The 21650-nt window shown below is 39.2% G+C and overlaps 1 protein-coding gene across 2 annotated transcripts in view; it reads left to right on the forward strand.

Annotated features, from left to right (window-relative positions):
- Positions 1-21650, forward strand: part of ITGBL1 (integrin subunit beta like 1) — a 248587-nt gene that overhangs the window by 221757 nt on the left and 5180 nt on the right. For both annotated transcript variants that reach the window (XM_073014478.1, XM_007960812.3), the window contains exons 8-9: positions 1704-1820; positions 17080-17226. In XM_073014478.1, the coding sequence (XP_072870579.1) occupies positions 1704-1820; positions 17080-17226 (264 nt within the window). The remainder of the gene's footprint in view (positions 1-1703; positions 1821-17079; positions 17227-21650) is intronic.

The following is a 21650-nucleotide window of genomic DNA, read 5'->3' on the forward strand; positions in this document are numbered from 1 at the left end:
TGTTCTGCCAGTTATGGTTCTTGATTGCAAACAAAGAAACCAACTTCATTAAAAGGGATGAAAAATATTTTATTAGAAGGCTTCAGGCTTCGAATGCAACTTTGAGCAATTAGCTCCTGCAGCAACCTGGGGAAGAAAGGCACTGCCAAGGACCAGTTCCTGCTGCCATCAGTTCTGAACACCAGCCACTGCATGCTGAGCTTCATGGCTCCCAGACATTGCTATGCTGTTGCACTTCCCAGGTTGCCCACAGACGCTGTGCCTTTGCTTTCACCCTCAAGAATCAAAGCCCTGACCAAGGGTGTCTGATGTGTCCCTGTTCTGGCTGCCACGGTATAGGAAGAGGGAGTATCGTTGAAGGAGGGAACCCCCTGCCTCCTGCTGAACTTGGAACTACCTCCAAGTAGAGATTAGTCGAAGGTCAGCCAGCACAACACTGTATTGCCATGTCTTTCACCAGATTCTCAAAGGGATCGTGACCCCATCATGTCAGCTAGAAAATATTATGAGTCATTACATTAGATTATCTTTAATTACAGCTCTGAAATTATATGATCCTAGATACTAATTTTTCTTTCCCCCATCATCCACAACTCAGAATTTCTTTAACAAGATACAAGTTCAGCAACAGAGTGACTAACAACATTGCAAGGTCAGCCCTGAAGCATCTTGTGATTATTTCAGTGGGTGTGTAATTATGATGGTTGGGCTAATGACAGAGAGTAACAGATGTCTCAGAGCACTGTCACCCAAGTGAATTTCTGGCAAACCAGTAGCGATTCCTCAAACAAAAGAAATTTACTTTCTCATATAGCCTTCTGGTGCTGCATTAGGTGTATATTAAGATGCAATGTGGTTTAATGGTTAGTTGCACAAACTTTGAGGTTAATGAGAATGGATGTAAATTTTGAATCTATTTCTTCCTAGCTGGTTCACCATTGGAAAGTTACTTGGCCTCTATACGTCTTGGTTTCCTGTTTAGTAAAATGGTTCTAGTCAGTGGTACTGGAAAATGAAATGATGTCATGCGGGGAATTATAGTGTTTTACACATAGTTACCACTCAAGAAATCATGACGAAACTCAGCATAATGGGACTAGTTAAGGGGTTCCCAAACTATGAACCAAATTCATTGCAAAAATATTTATAATTTTAAATTTTAAGATGAGGATAATAAAGATATTTAGATTATGTGCTTTGACATATGTTCTGTACTAAAATAAGTTCTAAGAACTATAAAACTGATTACAAATAATCACTAAAACAGAGCATTGAAACATACCTGTGAATACTTTTTTTTCTCATGGAGTAGATAGATCCAAGATTAAAACCTTTTAAAATCACCACATTATGCTAAATTATGTCAGTATATATAATGTATTATGTTATGTTCAAGGAATCATCAAGCTAAGTTGTATGTGAAATAGCCAGAGAATTTCATAATGGATTTATGCAAAAATGAATGAAACAAAAATTAGAGAATAGCAAATGTGAATGACTTCTGAGACAGCGACTGCCACTTCCACTCCAGACCACCACGGAATTTCTTTTTGAAGTTGGAAATGTGTATTTGTGTAACTATTCTCAGGCACAGACTAGAACTCTTCTAGGAGATTTGGGGTTAATAATGTGCTTGCCTCCTTGAAAGCCTTAGTGATTCCGGGACTCTCCTCATAAGTGTGCACTTTCTTTATACTTTCCAGGTAAATGTGAATGTGGCAAATGCACCTGCTACCCTCCAGGAGATCACCGGGTGTATGGCAGGACTTGTGAGTGTGATGATCGCCGCTGTGAAGACCTCGATGGTGTGGTCTGTGGAGGTAGTAACCTTTCTCACAACTGTATGTTCCCTGCTTGCTTTACCTGCCTTTCTTATTCTACTGACTCTTGCTTTTTCAGTTGCTGTTAAAAATAAGATAAACAGAAAGCAATATACCATTGAACCTAAAAGCAACATACAATTAGGTTTGTAATGACCTTTATTTCCCTGAACTCTTGATTTAGCAGGTATGTGAAAGTACGCAGTACGCTATCAATAAAAGATCATTGCATCTAAGTACTAGGATACTTTATGACGGTGAAAGGTTTTGGGGCAGGTCAGCATTTTCACATGATTTTCATGACTTTATTTATAAACACTGGTAGGAGAAAGTATAGTATCACCCACAAACTTGAAAAAAATGGAGTAAGATTACACTTAAAAATCACAAGCGGTGTATGCTCAGATTCCATGATGCCTCTCGTACCCAAAGAAGAGCTCACTGGCATTAATAAACTATCTAGAGAATGAGAGAGGCAGATAGAGGATAGTGAGCAAAGGTAACCTGCAAAACTGAGAGTCCCAGGAGTACAGTGCTGATCTGAGCACCTCCATGGCCAGGAATGTGGGTCAACATTATTCTTGTATTGCATTCTTGAAAAAATTCATATCGCTGAGGTTGGTGCATGTGAATTACAGATATTTCCACGTTTCCAGTATCAATGAAGTGAGGTGGACATGGAATCACATTACAAGAAAGTAATTATATCCCTTTAAGGTAATTATTTTGAGGCAGTGGACACTATTATTGGGGGAAACAAACAGAATGTGTGTCTTTTCTAACTTTTATTTTAAGTTCAGGGATACATGTGTAGGCTTGTTACATAGGTCATGTTGGAGGGTGGAGGGTGGGATGAGGGACAGGATCAGGTAAAATAACTAATGGGTAGTAGAATGTGTGTCTTACTGGAAGGCTGAGGCACCATCCATCCATCATATCTATCTATCATCTATCTATCTATCTATCATCTATCTATTATCTGCCTATATCAATCATCTATATGCCTGTTCTCTCTCTAACCAATAATAAGACATTTGAAACCTGACAGAAATACTTTCTTCTTTCCTTTCTCTGTGAGTTGAGGGGAAAAGCCCTTTTAACCTGTTTATGCCTGAGGTTAGAATTTTTTGAATTTTTGCAGTCAGACCTTGGTGATGACCTTGAGCAGTAGGATATAAATAACTCCCACATGCTTAGCTTTCCAATAATGGAATACTGGGCATAAATTCATAAAATATCTGTTGTGCTGGGTGGTTTATCTTATGCCATTGTCATGGCAGCCACTCTAAGAGATTGTTTCTACTATTTTTTCTTTCATAAATGAAAAACTGAGTGAGGTTGGAGAAGTTAACATCCCATAACTAAAATGTGGCAGGCCCCAGAATTTCAGCTCTGATGTTTAGTTCATAGATTGTTCCTTATGTCACAGTTTTCCCTAGAGTGACACCAAAGTGTTTTCACAATATGTCAATATTATTCTTAGGTTAAATCCTCTATTCACTGGTATTAGTTATAAGAAATACCTATGTAGGTTTTACTCTTTTTGTTTGTTAAGGACATGACATATATTAACTCATTTAATTCTCATAGCAATATGTATGTGTGCATATATACATATACATGTATAAAAAGCTTGCTTGACCCGTCAAAAGTGCCATCTACATGTCTCTGCTCTTGTTACCAATGTTCTTTTCTTTTCTTTTCTTTCTTTTTCTTCTTTTTGAGACAGAGTCTCATTCTGTCACCCAGGCTGGAGTGCAGTGGTGGAAGCATAGCTCACTGAAACCTCAAACTCCTAGGCTCAAGCAATCCTCTGGCCTTAACCTACTGAGTATATGGGACTACAGGCACGTACCACCACAGCTGGCTATTTACTTTTTGTAGAGATGGGGGTTCTTACTAAGTGGCCCAGGCTGGTCTTGAGCTCCTGGGCTCAAGGGATTCTCTTGCCTTGGCCTCCCAAAGAGCTAGAATTACAGGTGTGAGTCACCGAGCCTGGCCAGGAATGGCTTTTGAATGTTTTTGCTGCCCATTTGTTGCTTTGGAGTAATCTCAATATCTTTCACTTTCATCTTTAGGTCAATGGCTCTCGAAATGATTTATCAGTAATCAGTCATTTTTGGCTTTAGATTCTTTTAAATTTCTAATAAGATATTTTCATATGGATCCTCCAAATTATGCATGGTTTAAACTGGAGTAATTATTTATTTCTTCATTAACTAAACAAATATTCATTGCGCGTCTACTATTTGCCAGCACTAGAGATTCAGTGGTAAACACAGAGCATTTGCTCTCCTGGAGCTTGTGGTTGAGCGTGAAGGGAGGACATTGAGAAAGGAATGAAAAGGAGCTGAGTGATCTGAAAAGAGACTTGATTCAATGGGAATATACATAACAGGGGGATTTAACATAGGCTGAAGACTAAGAAAGTCTTCTCTAATGCCTTCATTTCTGGATAACAACTATGTAATGCAGACTGTGTGCTTTACAAGTATTAACTACACCTCACAACAATACTTGATAGTAATAGGATACATGGAAGTTGGCCAGGTAGGGGAAGTGGGGTGCAGTCAGCAGCTTGTGCTCAGCTGTGTGGGAGAAAAGAGTGTGTGATGTGTGCCAGGAACATTTGAGGACTAGAGAAAAACCCTGTGTGGTTGCAGATTAGAAAACCAAAGGGAAAAGAGTGTGATGTGTTTTGTAAACATGTTGATAACTTGGGGTTTTACTCCAAAGGTGACAGGAAACCAAAGGAAGGGCTTAAACAGAGCTTAAACGTGGTCACAGTATTTTAAAAAGCACTTCTGGTTGTCAGGTGGAATATGGATTGCTCCAAGGACTGTGTGTGTTTGCGGGTTGGTAGGTGAATCTGGATGTTAGGAAATGAGCCCTGGTGAGAGACGGAGGTGCCTTAACTGGATGGAAGACAGTAAAGGTGGAGGATCTTGAATGTGTTAGAGAACATGTTAGAAGCAGTGTGGCCAAGAGGCTAACAAAAGCCTTCACCCTGCTGCAAGAGACTCCACCACTCTGTTTAACTCCTAGCTCTGGTTCCCTGGCAACAGATGAAGATGGTGCATTTCAGTGTTACCAAGCAACATTGTTCATGGTCATGATGACTTACGATTGATAAGTCCCAACTACCTTGGAAGAGATGATGAATTGAACTATAAGCAGCTGATGGGAACATCATGCTTTTGGATTTCATAAGTGTCATAACTCTGCCAACAGTCTTGTCCCTTGTGGGTTCCCTGAAAGCTATGCTTACAGAATCATCGGGAAAGATTTTGGCTCCTGTTGGGCGTGTGACTTCTTCTAAGCCAGAAAAGCCTCAACATCTGTGCAGTGTGGATCTCATCTCTGTGCATATGGGCTGTGTTATCCCAAGAAAAAATAATCCCCAATTATATGAGTTCATCCTCATGAACTCCTGCAAGGACTCCCATGGGTATATCCTGTTGCCTGACAGTGCCCTGCTGGTAAGATGTGGCTCCTGTCCCACAGCTTTCGAAGGAGACTGGTGGCAAGTGTCAGCCAGAAAGCTTAGTTGAAACTTGGAGCTCCCTCCCCAGAGTACACGCAGTATTTAAGGAAATTCGTGATTGCACAATATGAGGGGCAGGGTAGGATCAAGGGTGATGCTAGGTTTCTCGTTTGAGCAATTGAATGGTGGAGGAGACTATGCTTGTCTTGACCAGTTGTCTCCATTTCCTGAAAAATTGATTTCTTCACAGAGAGCAACAGAAATGGAGAAACTTGGATATGTTGCTCCCTTTGGAACATATCCCTTGGATATATTCGTTCCCCCTCTCTGACATTCTAGTCCTTATTATCACTTCTCCTTGTGAATAACTTCTCATCGTCCTTCCATTCTTCCATGATTTTTCCAAATTATCTCCTTTAGGAAGTCTCTCTGAAATGATGTCCTACTTCTTCTATACTGCACCACCTGCATCGTAGTGTGATGTGGTTGTGTTGAGAGTGTCCCTGTGTCCCTTTTCTTTAAGTCTACAATTCTCATGGATATAAGCAGTCTCTCATTCTCATATTGTCAAAGCTAGGATAAAGGTTAATGCTCAGTGTTTTTATTTGAATAAATGATCAACTAAAGGATTCACAATAAGTTAAGGAGAATGAGAAAGGAAGGACTATTCCAGCTTTGGATACAGGATTCTTCAAGTTGAGGTGAGGATGTGATTCAGACCTTGAACAACTAGTATTTAGATGTGCAGAAATAGGATGTGAAGAACATTTTAGGCCTGGAAAAGCAGAGCAAAAGCACAAAGGTGAAAAGATATTTATTAGATATTGAAGGAATGTATCTATTTCTTTTTTTTTTTTTTACATCAAGAGCTCTTTCTCAGCTGCTTCTGTACCTGTCATTAGAAAGGATTTTTTTCACAGATTACTTACTCATGTGTCATTTATAATACATATTTTGTCACCTTCATTTATTATACTTGGCTCATCTTTAGATATCAGGTCTTTAAAAATGTTGTTAAATTAATGTTTTTGCTTTCAAAATTAAAAAAAAAAGTAGAGAAAAATGGAAACAACAAAATAAAAATCACCCATTAATTGATCATCCTAGAATAATAAATGATGACACTATGTTGCGTTTCTTCCTAGGTTTTATTTCCGAGAAGTAAAATTATTTTCAAAATATAAATTCATAAATCTTCTTTGGGGCTAGGCATGGTGACTCGCGCCTGTAATCCCAGCACTTTGGGAGTCTGAGGCAGGTGGATCACAAGGTCAGGAGATCGAGACCATCCTGGCCAACACGGTGAAACCCTGTCTGTACTAAAAATACAAACAATTAGCCAGGCATGGTGGTGGGCACCTGTAGTCCCAGCTACTAGGGAGGCTGAGATAGGAGAATGGTGTGAACCCAGGAGGAGGAGCTTGCAATGAGCCAAGATCGTGCCACTGCACTCGAGCCTGGGCGACAGAGCGAGACTCCATCTCAAAAAAATAAGAAACAAACAAAAAATAAATCTTCTTTGGGTATTTTGATATTTTGTCTAGATGAAGTCCACATTGTATGTATCCTCAGTTGCTTTAGTGTACATGGTGTACACTTTGTTTCATTTTTTCATGTAAGATTTAAGTGAGAAGAAGTAACCATTTCCTTTGGAATTAAGTGAGGCAGTGCTGTACAGCAAAATGAATGGGAACCCTGTATTCAGACAGACCAGGATTTTAATTCTTGCTTTATTTCCTGCTTATTGTAATAACTTGAACAGGTTGTCCTCTCTGCTTTGGTTTACCTATGTATTTTTTTGGCCTCTCTACCTTGGTTTACTCCTGTACACAACAAGGATAATAATCCATTTGGCTTTATGATAAGAATGAGACATAAAGAAGGAAATATGCCTGGTACTATGTGGCAGAACATCAAATATATTCATCATATATTTGATGAATGCCCTGTATCTGTGATGAAAATAAAAGATTGTAGTGGCCGTCTGCATTGCAGAACAAAGTAATACATCTGTCTCAGGTATCTGGAAGCACTAGCTGCAGAGTGTTTTGGAAGGAAGTTGGACTCACACAAATCAGTCGCTCTGTACCTCAGGGAGGAAATCACAGCTGGGTTTTCCAAAGCAATTAGTCCCCCCATCACCTCGCCAGTGGAGAACAAATCTTACTAATATGAGAGTCTGAAACACACAGACACCATCCCTCTGTTATGGCTTCAGAGGATAACAAAATAGAGAGTGATTCATTTTGGTAATTTTTTTAGTTCTCCACCAGACACTAAGCCGTAAGATCTGTGGCCTTTCACATGGAGGATATAAAATCTATACATCCAACATGTGGCCAGAGAGTGAAATACGGTACGTGACTCCAAAACCAGGGACTGTCTTAGCATTTTAGCAAACAAGTAACTAAGTAAAATGAAAAACATGTATAAACTTAACTGATTAGCAGATGCATGAGAACTAAGAGCCAGTAGTATGTATCCCCTTTCCTACCAATAACCCTAAAGATGATTAAACCAATTCTGATAGGTTGGATAAATTAGCAATTGTACCTGAAGGTGAATGTAACTAATTTCATAATTTTTACAGTTCAGTTTTGATTACACCAAAATTACAACCTGAAAAAGAGTCATGAAAATGACTAGCAGAAAGAAAATCAGCATGAAGTGAGATCATTCTTCATTTAATTAACTTGTGAGTCATGTTCAATCATCATAGACTGTCAGTTGTGGATGTTCTCAAAACATCTTTATTAAAAGAAAATGTTATGCGACCTATGCATGCATGGATTTATTATCAGATAAGTCACTATTTATAAAAAGCATGATTTGTCCAGTGATAGTTCCTAAGGTTTATTTATTTTATTGGTATATTATTGTAAGATTACACAAGTAAAATATATTCACGTACTGGTGCATGTGTGTTTAATTGTTTAGCCTAATATAAATTAAATCAGAGACTTCCCTCCTGTGTGCCATATACCCAGGGTGAAAATAAGAACTAGGCTGCTTATTGCTTTTCTTCTTTCCTCTATGCTCCTGGAATAGCTACCCATGAGTCCAATTTAAAAAACAAGAAGGGATAATGAAGAGCCACCTCTTAATTACACAATTAGTTCACATTTCTTCAGGGAGTTCTCTAGTTCATTGCTGCAATTTGAAGGAGATCGTGCCACCTGAGAGTATGAATTCAGTAACTCCCAGGCACTGATGGATTTCTTGTATGAGGAAGAGATCAGACCACATACTCAGACTAAGCCTTTCTTAAATGGACAATACAGTCAGAGTGTAATTGTCTCCAAATTACATCTTAAAATTGCACACCTGTTTCGTGAATTTGCAAGTGGATCAGTTAGTCCTGCATTTGGCTGAAGGGGATGGACACAAATCCTGAGTGTCCAGGTTGTCCTTCCAGGGATGGATGGTAAGGTGACTGCCTGAGCACCACAGTGTCCCTGAACCCTATGTCTTTCTCCTGCTCTGCCCTTCCAGTATAATGTTTGTCATTGTTATGGTTTGGCTGTGTCCCAACCCAGATTTCATCTTGAATTGTAGTTCCCATAATCCCCAGGTGTTGTGGGAGGGATCCATGGGGTTGGTTTTCTCCATGTTTTTCTCGTGATAGTAAGTTCTCATGAGATCTGATGGTTTTATAAGGGACTTCTCCCCTCACTCGACTCTCATACTTTTTCTTCCTGCTATCATATGAAGCAGGACATATTTGTTTCCCCTTCCACCATAACTTTAAGTTTCCTGAGGCCTCCCCAACCATGCAGAACTGTGAGTCAATTAAACCTCTTTCCTTGCAGATTACTGAGTCTTGGGCAGTTCTTTACAGCAGCATGAACATGGATTAATACAATTATCATGTTCACAAGCAACCTCCAGTTGTGTCCTTCTTCCAGGGAAGAAGAAATAGGAAGGAATAGGACAAAGGGCAAAGGACATGTGCTGGCTGAGTTGGTCCCATTTCCTTTGGAAGGCAATAGTTTCCTAGAAATCTCACCCAGGAGATTTTCTCTTATTTCTCATTTATTAGATCTATGTCATATGGGTGCTTTCAGGTCAAAGGGAGCATGGTTAGTCACTTCCCAGATAGGCATAGTGTCCCCTCCCTGAAAAAAATGAGGAATTGTTTGTTATTAAGGAGGGAGGATATTGGATAGGCAATATGTAGTATCTGATTGAATCCATGTCTATTCATAAGCCAGTTTCCTATTAGAACTCATTATCGCAGTGTTTTAAGGAAATGTGCCTCAGAGCCAATGGATTGCATGGAAAAAAGTCATTATCTAGATGAGTGCTGTCCAATAGCACTTTCAAAGATGGAGGGGGTGTTCTATATCTACAGTATTCTGCATAGTAGCCACTGACCACATGGGACTATCAAGCACTTGAAAGGTGACTAGTGAGACTGAGAAACTGAATTTTAAGTTTTACTTTAATAAATTTAAATAGGCACATGTGGCTAGTGACTACTGTATTATGCTGGACAACACAGGCCCAACTGTACCATTAAACACGGGTGTTATTATCAATGAATGGTCTATGTAGATGATTCTCTAACAGTTCTGCCCTGAGTGTTCCTCTTACAGGTCTAAGTGGCAACACAGTCGTGTTGGTGAGACAAAAGATGAATAAAACTACTTCTATGGTCTTGTTTTTTAAACTCAAATTTCCAGGAACATTCCACTTAGTAGACCTCCAGTATGGGACATGCTCCTTTGTCATTTCATGAGACAACACAATCTTAGTTTTCTCCTTCTTTACTGAATGTTCTTGTCTGGCTTTTCTAGTTACCTAACTCTAAATATTGGGATTTCCCAAGACTAATTTCTCCCCAGATAGCTGCTTCATTTCTAGGGCTTTAAGTGTCATCTACATTTGTAAGCTCCAACATGTGCATGCCTAGAGCTAACCTGTTCTCTGAGCACCAGCTTGTGCCCAGCTGCTCACTTGACCTCACTATCTCATTGTCTTAAGAGTATCTCAAATACAAGAGGTTCAAAACAGAGCCATTTTTCTGCCCTCAACCTCTTTCTCTTGAAGTGCCCATACCCAATAAACAGCAGCATTATTCACACTGTTTCCTCTACCTAGAAAACTTGTCTTTTCTTTCCCTCACTTGCCACATCCAATCCAACATTGTGTCCCACATGTACAGGCACCATCACCAAAATAGATTTCCATCTACTTCTCTGTGTTTCCACTGCCACCACTGTCCTTTAAGCTTCTATCACTTTTCACTTGGAAAACAGCAAGAACCCTCTAACTTCCCCATACTCATTCCTCCCAACATACCTTATCTCTCCCACCTAGTTGCCAAATGAGTTTGCAAAGTGTAAACTGTATTATCACATCACTCCCTTCCTTAATACCCTTCTGTCGTTTCTCAATCCTCTTAAAATAAATTTAGATTTTTTACCAAGAATAAACCATTTGCTATGTTCTCATTTCTGAGAAGGGAAATTTCTCCACCTTCATTATTCAATGTTTTTAACTTACTATTCTTCAGACACGTTGGCCTTCTTTTACTGCCTGTAACATGCCAGGCTATTTCTTGTCCCAAGAACTTTTCATTTGTTTTTCTAGGCTCTGTTCCTAGAACATTGGCTGTCTGGCTCCTTCTCATCCCTTGGCTGTCACTGAACCCTTCCCTGACTACCCTAGTTAACAGTGTTCTCGCTGTTGAATACACTAGCATTTTCTTTTTGTCTTCTGTTACTCAAATGTTGCCTATCATTATTTTCTTCCCTAGTAGACCATAGTTACCATGAAGACAGGGTCAATGCCTATTTTATTTACTGTTATATTCTAAGCTCTTAATACAGTTCCTGATACATAGAAAATATTTCTTGAAGAGATAACTAAATTATTAGAGTTTATAGAAAAGAGGGTGTTGAAAGTTGTTTTTTTCTTAAGTCATGTAAATGACAACTCAAAACATTTAAATATTAATGTATTTTGATGATTGCCTGAGCTAGATACCAACTTGACTTCGTGGAAGGATATAATAAATTAGCTAATAATAAAAAATCATCGCCAGGCACAGTGGATCAGGCCTGTGATCCCAGCACTTTGGGAGGCCGAGACAGGCAGATCACGAGGTCAGGAGATTGAGACCATCCTGGCAAACATGCTGAAGCCCCATCTCTACTAAAAATACAAAAATTAGCTGGGCATGGTGGCATGCACCTGTAATCCCAGCTACTTGGCGGGCTGAGGCAGGAGAATCGCTTGAACCCAGGAGTCGGAGGTTGCAGTGAGCCAAGATTGCCACTGCACTCCAGCCTGGTGACAGAGTGAGACTCCATCTCAAAAAAATAACATAAAAAAATAAAAAATCATCTATTTTCTTGCATAACATTTTATATTATTTGCAGTGAGGTGCCATAAAATTATTCTCAATAATATCTTAAAGGCAGAATATCAACTTTTAAAAGGGAAAATATTGTCACATACTACAACATGGAAGGATCTTTAAGATATTATGATAAATAAGCCAACCATGAAAAGAAAAACACTGTATGATTTCACTTATATGGGTTCCTAGAGTAGTCAGATACATAGACAGAAGCTGGAATGGTGGTTTCTAGGAGCTGAGAAGAGAAGGGATTGGGACTTACTGTTTAATGGGTGCTTAGTTTCAATTTGGGAAGATGAAAATATTCTAGAGATGAATGGTGGTGATGGTTGTACAACAATGAGAATATACTTAGTGCTACTGAACTGTACACTTAAAATGGTTAAGATCGTAAATTTTATGTTATATTTATTTTACCATAATAAAAATATTGTAGAAAAAAGTAGCTATAGGTCTACTTTAATTATCTGTTTCTTTTTAGGTGGGTTTTAATAGATTGTGTCTTTCATGGAATTGGTCCAAATGATCCAGGTTATCAGATTTTTGGACAAATCATTGTTTATAATATTCTATTGTTATCCTTTTAATGTCCATGAGGTAAGATATATAATGATCTCTCTTTTATTTTTCATTTTAAACATTTGTGTCTTCTCTCTTTTTACTTGTTTAGCCTGGCCTAATATTTATCAATTTTATTGATCTTTTCAAATAACCAACTTTTGTTTTATTGATTTGCTCTGTTGATTTTCTATTTCCAGTTGTATTGATTTGTCATGGAATTGATTGTATTTCTTATGACCAATATAGTTTTATATTGCTCTTTAGTGTTTTAAAGTGAAAGAATACATCATTGATTTTATATTTTTTCTTGCTTCTGATTGCATTCATGCTGTAAATTTCTCTCCAAATATTACTCTTGCTGTGTCTTATAAAATTTCATAAGATGTATTTTCATTTTCCATATAGCACTAATTAAATTTGGAAAAAAAGACAGAAAACAGAAAAAAAGACAAAATATTTTTCTGTGCAATACAGATTAAATGATTTCAGTTACGTCAAATTGTTGACAATTCTTACCAACCTAGGGTCAGTAAGAAACATGAACATTTGAGAAGTTCATAGTCCAATTGAGCTGGTACTAGAAGCTCTCTTTCTCTTTATTTTTGGTTTCTCGTACAACAGATTCTCTGTCTCCAAAGATGGACAACTTTTTACTTAACTCTTTCAGGAGATCTGGACTTTAAGTGGACTTTGGTTTTCATGGAGAAGTCAAGATGTACTCAATTTAACAATGGCTCATTGAGCAGATAGCTGTTAAGGGGTTGTCTACTCATTTTCTAACTTGGCTGTGCTCTACAGTTTGGTATGTGGGTAAAAATGAGGAAGATGTTTTGAAAAAGACAATCTCGATCTCCTCCAAGTTTTTGAAGACCCACTGTGTCTCAGGCATTGCGTTAGGCACTCTGGTGTCTATAAGACTATGGTGATGACAGAAGTAATACTCAGAAAATTCATAGTAGAGTAGTGGATTCCTTTGATGTATAACTATATACCATGAGATGGAAGTCAAAAAAGTTCCACAGGAGGTAAAAAATAAGATATTATAGAAATTTAGAGGAGAGACAATGAGTCCCACTTAGGGATATTAGGAAAATCTTCACAGAAGGGTAGTCACTTGTTGTTGAGCTTTGAAAATTACTCAGAACCTGAATGTGTATAGTAAGGGAAAGGTACTTCTACCTCTGCAAAAATGAGGTCAGAAAAGCGTGACAAATGTGCAGGAAACAACGAATGGCCAGTTTGGTTAAAGAGAGAACAGAAGGAATATGATTGGAAATGTAGCTTGGGACTCTGTGTTTCAAGAAGCTAAAACATAACAAAGGCTAGAGTAGGTAAACTGTATGCCGTGAGCATTAGGGAGTTATACAGGACTAGATATCAAGGCTGCGGTGAGCATCAAGTTGTGCTATAGGAATCTACAAGCCAGAGTATTGGAGAGATATGACAGGAGAGTTTCTCTGACGTTGTGATGGTAATGTGAGTGGGAATGTTGGAGGTGGTTTCCTCAAGACTTGACAACACGCTGGATGAGGTCAGTAAGGGAAATTCAAATAAGACTCAAGACATCATGAACTGGTTGATTGAAAGGATACATGTTACATTAAAATAAATGAGAAAGACAAAAAAAAAGCAGCTTTTGGAAAGAAAATCATATATGGATGTAGGAGATCGGTCAGTCAGGGTGGTGGGAGAAATTGTAGAAGATGAAAACCTTCTTGGAAGGCCGGAAGGTTTTACAAAAGTTTTGGAAAAGGATTTGGCTGAAGGCAGCCAGATTCTCTTATCCAGTGAAACTAATCTAAATTAACTTAGGCCTTCGAACCTGGCCTTTAATCCTCTGTGTACAGGACTACTCTCTCCGGGGAGGGGAGTGACCATGTAAATTGCCCACAAGTGTATTGACTCAAAGCCTTTGTCGTTAAATCTGTACTGAAAAAATGCCCGCAGTGCCAGCTTATCAGGGCCACGGCTGCTGACTCTTTACAGCACCCTCCTTGGTGTCTGGTGTCTGTGAGCAGCCTGGTCCCCTCGCCCACTCTCACTGGATACCTGTATCTGGGAGCATTTGTTCATTGGTCGTTCCGCCAGGGTCTGCGGGTCGGACCCTGCCTATGTAGCTCTGGAGGTATTAAGTGGGGATGCTAATAAAACACAAAGTGTGGAATCATGAGAGGGGAATGTGGAAGAAAATCAGGGGCTGGAGATACAGCACTGTGGTCTTGGTGGTTATCTGAAAGCCCAAAATTTATGGATTTTTCAAAATAGAAATTATGGAGAGATTAAAAAAGATGATTAAAGATAAGCAATGGGTGAAAACCTGCACTTATTGGTTCAGTAAAAACAAAACAAAGGTAGAAGAATAAACAGAGACAAAGGAGGAGTGTTGAATGAGGCAAAGAGAATTTTGTGGCATGCCAATAGAGAAGAGACTTGCAAGGAGAAAGTGCCTGTGAATATCAAATATACACCTTCAAATGATGTGGTGGTTGAAAGAGACAAGAATTAAGAAAAGCCTGCTGTGTCTCACTTTCTAAAGTGAAATATAGAGGCAAAGCAACACTTTGGGAAGAGTGTAGACATTGGAATCAGAGGAACTAGAGTCAGTTCCGATACTGTGTGGTTGAACTATGTGATTGAGAAGCAAATTACAGGACTTAATCTCTCTGAAGCTCAGTTGCCTGACTGTAAAATGGGATAATACCAAACTTCAAGGTTGTATTGAGAATAAGTTTAAAACATCGCCACGTGTTATCTCCATTTATATCTTTATTTCATCTTCTGCAAAGCCGAGTCACACTGCATGGTGGGTTTTCACTTCGTAGACTTCCCTTAGCTCCTCAGGCTGAGCCAGTTATTAGTCACATGTTTACATGCGTGCTACTTTTAAACTTGAATGGTTTCGGTTTTGGGGTTTTTTGTTTGTTTCTTTCTTTGTTTTTACTTAGCACTTAAATCAAGCTAGGTGAAAAAGACCACAGTTACCTCATTTATTTTATTTTTTCCTTTTTTGCTAACCTGTGTGACAAGAACAGTCATCAGCCTTAGAAAGTGCCAGAGCACTTGCTGACTGAGTGCACATTAAAGGTATGGCAGCGATATTTTTCTTGCAAATTTAATAGTCCCCCATTGGTATCTGATGTTTTTCCCAGAATATTCTTTAAAATAATTTCAGAAGTTCCTAGTACCCTGTCTTTCTTTCAGGATCCCGTTTTTCTCCAGGGGAGCAACATATGCTAGATTAAAAAACCTCTCTCCCAGACCTTCTCTGGCTGTCGGGAGGCACTTGTTGCATGACCTGTGAGGCAGGGATGTGGTATAACCCAAGGGAAAATCTCTCTTATTTTATTTAAAAAAAAAAAAAAAAAAAAAAACACCAAAAAGCAAACAAAAAAAATAGTTTTCCAAGAAATCCTCTCCAGGAGACTTCTGCTTACCTCTCTGAGATCAAAAACCTTCTTTTCACCACAGTCACTTACCACCTCCTACCAATCTGCATTCTCCCAAGTGTCCTTCACTCCATTTACTCTACCTCATTTTTTTTTTTTTACCGTATTTCTCATGCCAGGACCTGGGCTTCTCCACCAATCTGCACAGGTACATGCTCCCAATTCTCACAGCCATCTATTTCATTCTCCACTCAATTGTTAGTGGGATTTCTGTAGAAATTAAAGAAAATCCTATCACTCCTAAAAAAAAAAAAGAAAAAAAAAGAAAAAATAATTATAATAATTAATTCCAAAGCATCAAGCATTGGTTACTCATCCTTCCTGTGCAGAGCTGAATGGAGGGGGAGCAGATGGAGCAAGGTTCCCTCCTGAGGGTCCTGCCAGAGCGAATGGTCAGGAGAGAATGGTGTCAACAGCTTCAGAGAGGCTTATCAGTGTGAATGATGAGCGTATCTGTACCTGGAAGAAGAGCAGGGACCACTTTGTCCATGGTGCTTGGTTTTGTATCCCGTATTGCCTAGCACAAAGCTCTGTTCATAACAGATACTCAGTAACTGTTTGCTAGGCAAATAGTTGACTCAGAGAGACCCTGTTGTAAGGCAATGCACTTATCAGGAAAAGGAATAAAGGGTTGAGTGGAAACTGAAATGGAAGAAATTGAAATGGAGTATCATGCAATCTAATGGTATGTTGGTGGCAAGCAAGTAAACAGGTGTACATCCTGTTATATAGATGTCACAAATAGAATGTTGCATGTATACCAAAAGATAAACATCTTAAAAACCAGGAACCAATGTCAGGAACCAAACCAGAAAAAATGTGCCAAACATGAATCCAAGCTGATGTTAACTTTTATGCAATAATAGAGAGACACCATAGCTTCCACTTATATCTGTTGTTATTAGTAAGCAGAGAGGTATACAGATAAAGTAATATAGTGCCAAATGCCATTTGTATGAAAGTTAACCTTTTGTTTTGTTAGTAAGCAATAGGAGAACAATCAATAAATACTGCCAGCAGTGGTAATGTGACTAGCCTTGCAAATTGGTCTGAGTGGCATGGTGTGTGCAATGAAGAATAGCACTAAGACTCCATACTGATAAAAATGCAAATGAAGAAGTATTTTCTATCAAGAAAGGGTGGTATAATTCCATTTTAAATTATTGCAAGATTTCTTTCCCTCAAGTCCATCTCCTATGCTACATTCAATTTATTGTGTTAAGCTAGAACTCTGTTGTAAGTTCTTTTAAACAATTACATGCCAAATTGACTATGCATAAAGAAAAATGTGTTGGATGGGAAATGAGATCCTGTGGTTTACACATTTCTTTCTTAAAACTCTCTGCTTCAGCTGGTAATTTCCTCGTCCTCTCCTCTCACTCCCTCCCTGTGGTTGCTTCACAGGCCACGGCACATGTTCCTGTGGTCGCTGCATTTGTGAGAGAGGATGGTTTGGAAAGCTCTGCCAACATCCGCGGAAGTGTAACATGACGGAAGAACAAAGCAAGAATCTGTGTGAATCAGCAGATGGCATATTGTGCTCGGGGAAGGGTGAGTATCTCTGCTGGAGCCTGGACTCGATTCCTGTTCTGACACATGATTTGTAGAACAGCATGTAGCAACTGTCTTTCCCAGACTGAACTGTGCATGAAAGCAAACCACTATGTCCTCTGCTGTACCCAACTTGAAGCTTGAAGATTAACCAAATGAAGTTTTGGATCTAAGAAAATGAAATGCATGTGAGAAGATTCATGCAAAAATATCCTTGTATGCAAAGTTATTGCTGAATGAAATAGAATTAATACTTTTATGAAGAAATTAGGACAACAAAATATACCAGGTACTAAATGGACCCAAAAAAGGGGGGAAAAGGCAAAAGAATGATTTTTGGGCTCATGTCTGAAACAACACCGCTCAGAACTGCAGAAAAGTAACCGTTAGCATCTGAGCTGCCCAAAGGTATGACTTTGGGAACTTCTGGGGCTCAATTATTTAGCTGTATGTGGATCAGGGGAGGATTAAAGGTGTGAGAAGACCAAAAGGATACTAAATATTTAGTTTAATTTGTTTTAATTTTTTAAAAAGGAAAGAAAAGCTATGGGGGAGGGTAGTATCCCACAAGTCTGATGAATTTTCTTTGACCTAAAAATCACCAATTGTTCCAAGTGAACATGTGCAGCCTGATATAAGAAAATAGGTGATTGTTCGGCTGGGCACCGTGGCTCATGCCTGTAATTCTAGCACTTTGGGAGGCCAAGGCAGGTGGATCACTTGATGTCAGGAGTTCTAGACCAGCCTGGCCAACTTGGTGAAAAATACAAAAATCTACTCAATAAAAAAATACAAAAAATTAGCCAGGCATTGTGGCTCACACCTATAATTACAGTTACTTGAGAGGCTGAGGCAGGGGAAGAGCTTAAACCCAGGAGGGGGAGGTTGCAGTAAGCCAAGATCACACCACTGCACTCCAGCCTGGGTGACAGAGCAAGACTACATCTCCAAAAAAAAAAAATATATATATATATATATATATATGTAATAATTAAACAAAGAAAACAAAAGCCTGCCAAACAGTTATAACCTACAAGTTGGTTGAAGAGAAGCCACCAACCCAATAAAACATTTGCCACAGAAACATATTCAAGGAAAAAGCAAGCCTTCCCCATCTCCCATCCTACACACACACGCACACACACACACAGAAAAATTGGAAGAGGTCTCCCCTGAGTAAAGAATACTAATAGATTAAATTTTGAACACCTTGATTTTGATGTTTCTGTATACTATTCTTGAAGGGACTTTAAAATCCTGCCATTGTAGTGCATATGGCATCATCTAGAAAGCCATTGTGTTCTTTGCTAGTGACTGGGAAGACACAGGGAATCTGAAAGATTCTCACCTCATGTCTGGGGAGCGGCGCTTCAAAGAAACTGAAGTTATGGGGCTTCCTAGCTCTTCTCTTCAGCTCAGTATCCTCTTTACACAACAGACACACTTTTTTTTCAGACAGGGCACAGCTCTGGCTGAAGATTCATTTACCCTCAAATGCTTCTGTTGGTCAGGATGACCATGTGAATAACTTTCTGAAGAAGATAGCAAAGCAGAAGTGTACTAGAGACACTGAATCCTGTTGCCAAAGAACCACACCAGTGAGGCTGCCACACACATAAGGGAAGGAGGTCTCTGAAGCAAGATGTGCCCTCTGTCCGCTAAACAGTAGCTTTTGTTTTGCCTCGTACGCAAGACCAATGCTATCGGGTTGAAAGAGCCTTTTTGGCAAAACTTCAGACATCAAAGAGGATGGATGCTGTGACTATCTGTGGTGCCAAGAAGGGGGATGAAAATGAATGCAAACATGTTCACTTCAACAGATGACAGCGTCCTTGGTTTCCAGGAATTCTGTGTTCAACACTTGTGTTTATAATGCTCAGGCAAGGAGGCCATGCCTTCAACCTAATGCCATTACAGCAGGCAGGTGGAAAATGAGTTTAAAGCAATCGCTTTGTGCCTTGTTTGTTCTCTCATTAATTCAATCTAATTTCAAGCCCCAAACAAATCTTCCACCAGTTCTGTTCTTAGGGGGCCTCAGCCCCTAGAAACACCTACCTTGAATTCAAGCTGTGTTGGGAGAACCAAAAAGAAAGAAAGGTTAAAAGGAAGAAAACAAGGGAAAGAATTGGGGAGAAGGAGATTAATGAAGAAAAGCAGAAAAGGAGGCAGTGATGGAATTAAACTGCAAAAGAGAAGTAGAAGGGAATAAAAGAGATGTTATCAGATCAGAAGGGAATGATCTGTGTATAAAAAGATACCAAGAATGAATAGTTTTTGAATCAGATTTCTTTTTCCTCTGAGCATTGCTTCAGACATAGAGCACTTAAGTTTAGATACTTTTTGACTTGGCTTTCTGTAATAGCATTGTCATTGGGATAAGAATAGAAGCTTTTCGCAGAAGCTCTCTGCTGAATGAGGATACCCATATGTATTAAAACACTAGTGTGCTTATTTATATTTGTTTATTTTAAAAGTCAACTAGTGTTTGTGTTTATGTGTTTACTACACTCACTATTGAATCATGAACACTGTCCATAAGCGGGTCGTCCTTAAGACGCGTCCAACTGCGAGTACAGGAAGACCACACAAAGTCATACCCTCCAGGGTAACAAATAGCAGTCTTCCATTTCCTAAACTGAAGGTCATGCAACAAGAGTTGTTTCTTTTCAAGAAATAAACATTCTTATGAAAGTCATTACAGCCCTAGGAAAGATTCTCATCTTTCAGCATCGTAAATGTAGAAAATACAAAGAAAAAATAGGATGACTAAATATTGACTTAAAGGCATTTCCTCAAAACAAAACAAAGCAAAGCCAAAGAGTCTCTCTAGCTAATGCCTTTGCAAATTGTTTGCTTTGGGTGGTGGCAATATATTCAGAGATCAATGAAGGGTTGAAAGCATATTTGTCTAAACTATTTGTTTATCCTTCAATGGATAGAGAGTTTGGGAGTCTTTAAACTCAAAAGGAAATATGAAAGCTGCCCCAAGGCTGCACATTTTGACATTCATGTTAGTGGACGGGCCTTCGGACTTTTGGCAGCAGCTGATTGTGATCTCCCTTCTTTTCTCCCATTATGGAGACATCATTGTTGGATTATCGATGAAGAAAGTGGATAAAACCAGGATCACGGAACTGTGATGTATGGTAGGCACAGAGGATAATGGGGATGCCACAGTTACTCCTGGTTCCAGTGGGGAGCACCACCCCACAACCCACCCTGAGAACCACAGGAAAAGTAACGCATGAAATAGACTAAGGGGCTTTAACATGGTGATGGAAAAGAAAAACCTGTTTCTGATTTTTTGACGGGGGCCATGTATTTCTTGATCAATCTCATAGACTTGTCCAAATATTCTATAACTTTTCTCACATTTGTCAATGGAAGAAGTCCCTCACCCTGACGGTCACAAAAGATATTCAGAGTCCTTCTTTATTTGATTATGAGACAGATCTGAGCAGTGGGCACAGGATCACCATGGCACATCACTTGGTGGCCTGTACCGACCAAAAGGCTGAAACGTGCACTTCCCATGAGCTGTCAATAAAGCCATCACCTCAGGAGACGATGAAGAAATAGCGTTTTATTTCTTTACAAATTTATAGCCAAGACAATAAATCACTCCATAGAAAAAGTTAAAACAAGATACATTGTTGTGACCTTCATAACAGATGGAGTAGTTAGTACAATAGTGAAAACTGCCTGCTGGGATGTCAGGTTGCAGCATTTTGTCAGGCTTGAATGAAAAAGAAAGTCCAACATTAGTAATGGAATGGGCAACGGACAAAGGTGCCTTGCCCTCAGACTCAAATAGTTTTTGTGAATAACCAAGAGAGATGAGGTTAGTGCCGTGCCGGGTCTCCCCTTAAGCTTAGCTACCTTTGCAAAGTACATGATATAATCCATTGTGGGTTGTTTTGTTCACTTGGGGATTTATTTATTTGGATCCCAGACTACACAATTTTATCTTTGCCTTGATTACTTCAAACTAGATCCAGGTAATCACATCCAATCTTCTTACAGATGCTGTTGTGCGACAATGGCTGTGAACACGTCATTAATTGTCTCCTTAAACTCTCAGTGATACTTCTTGGGTCCCACATCACCCAAAGAAGTCCAGCATACACACTCACTCACCCACCCGTGAACTGTCCCACATCCCCAGAAAGAGAAAGAGTGAAAGATGCTTCACAAAATCAGCCTCAGCCTGGTGTTCAAGTTGCCTCGCTCAATATGTCTGTGCAATCAGACCTGCAGGAAGAAACAGCTTATTGTTAAACTACTGTATATGAAAGTTTTTGCAGGGAGATACATCACAGATAGGCAGATCACTAAAAAGAAGAGTGGATTGAATCAGAGTGAAGTCTTCAGTTAACTGTTTGTTTATTGCCTGTGAGGTCCAGGGCAGTTTCCTTTATTCTCTC

Source organism: Chlorocebus sabaeus, chromosome 3, assembly GCF_047675955.1.
Source record: "Chlorocebus sabaeus isolate Y175 chromosome 3, mChlSab1.0.hap1, whole genome shotgun sequence".
Classification (NCBI taxonomy): domain Eukaryota; kingdom Metazoa; phylum Chordata; class Mammalia; order Primates; family Cercopithecidae; genus Chlorocebus; species Chlorocebus sabaeus.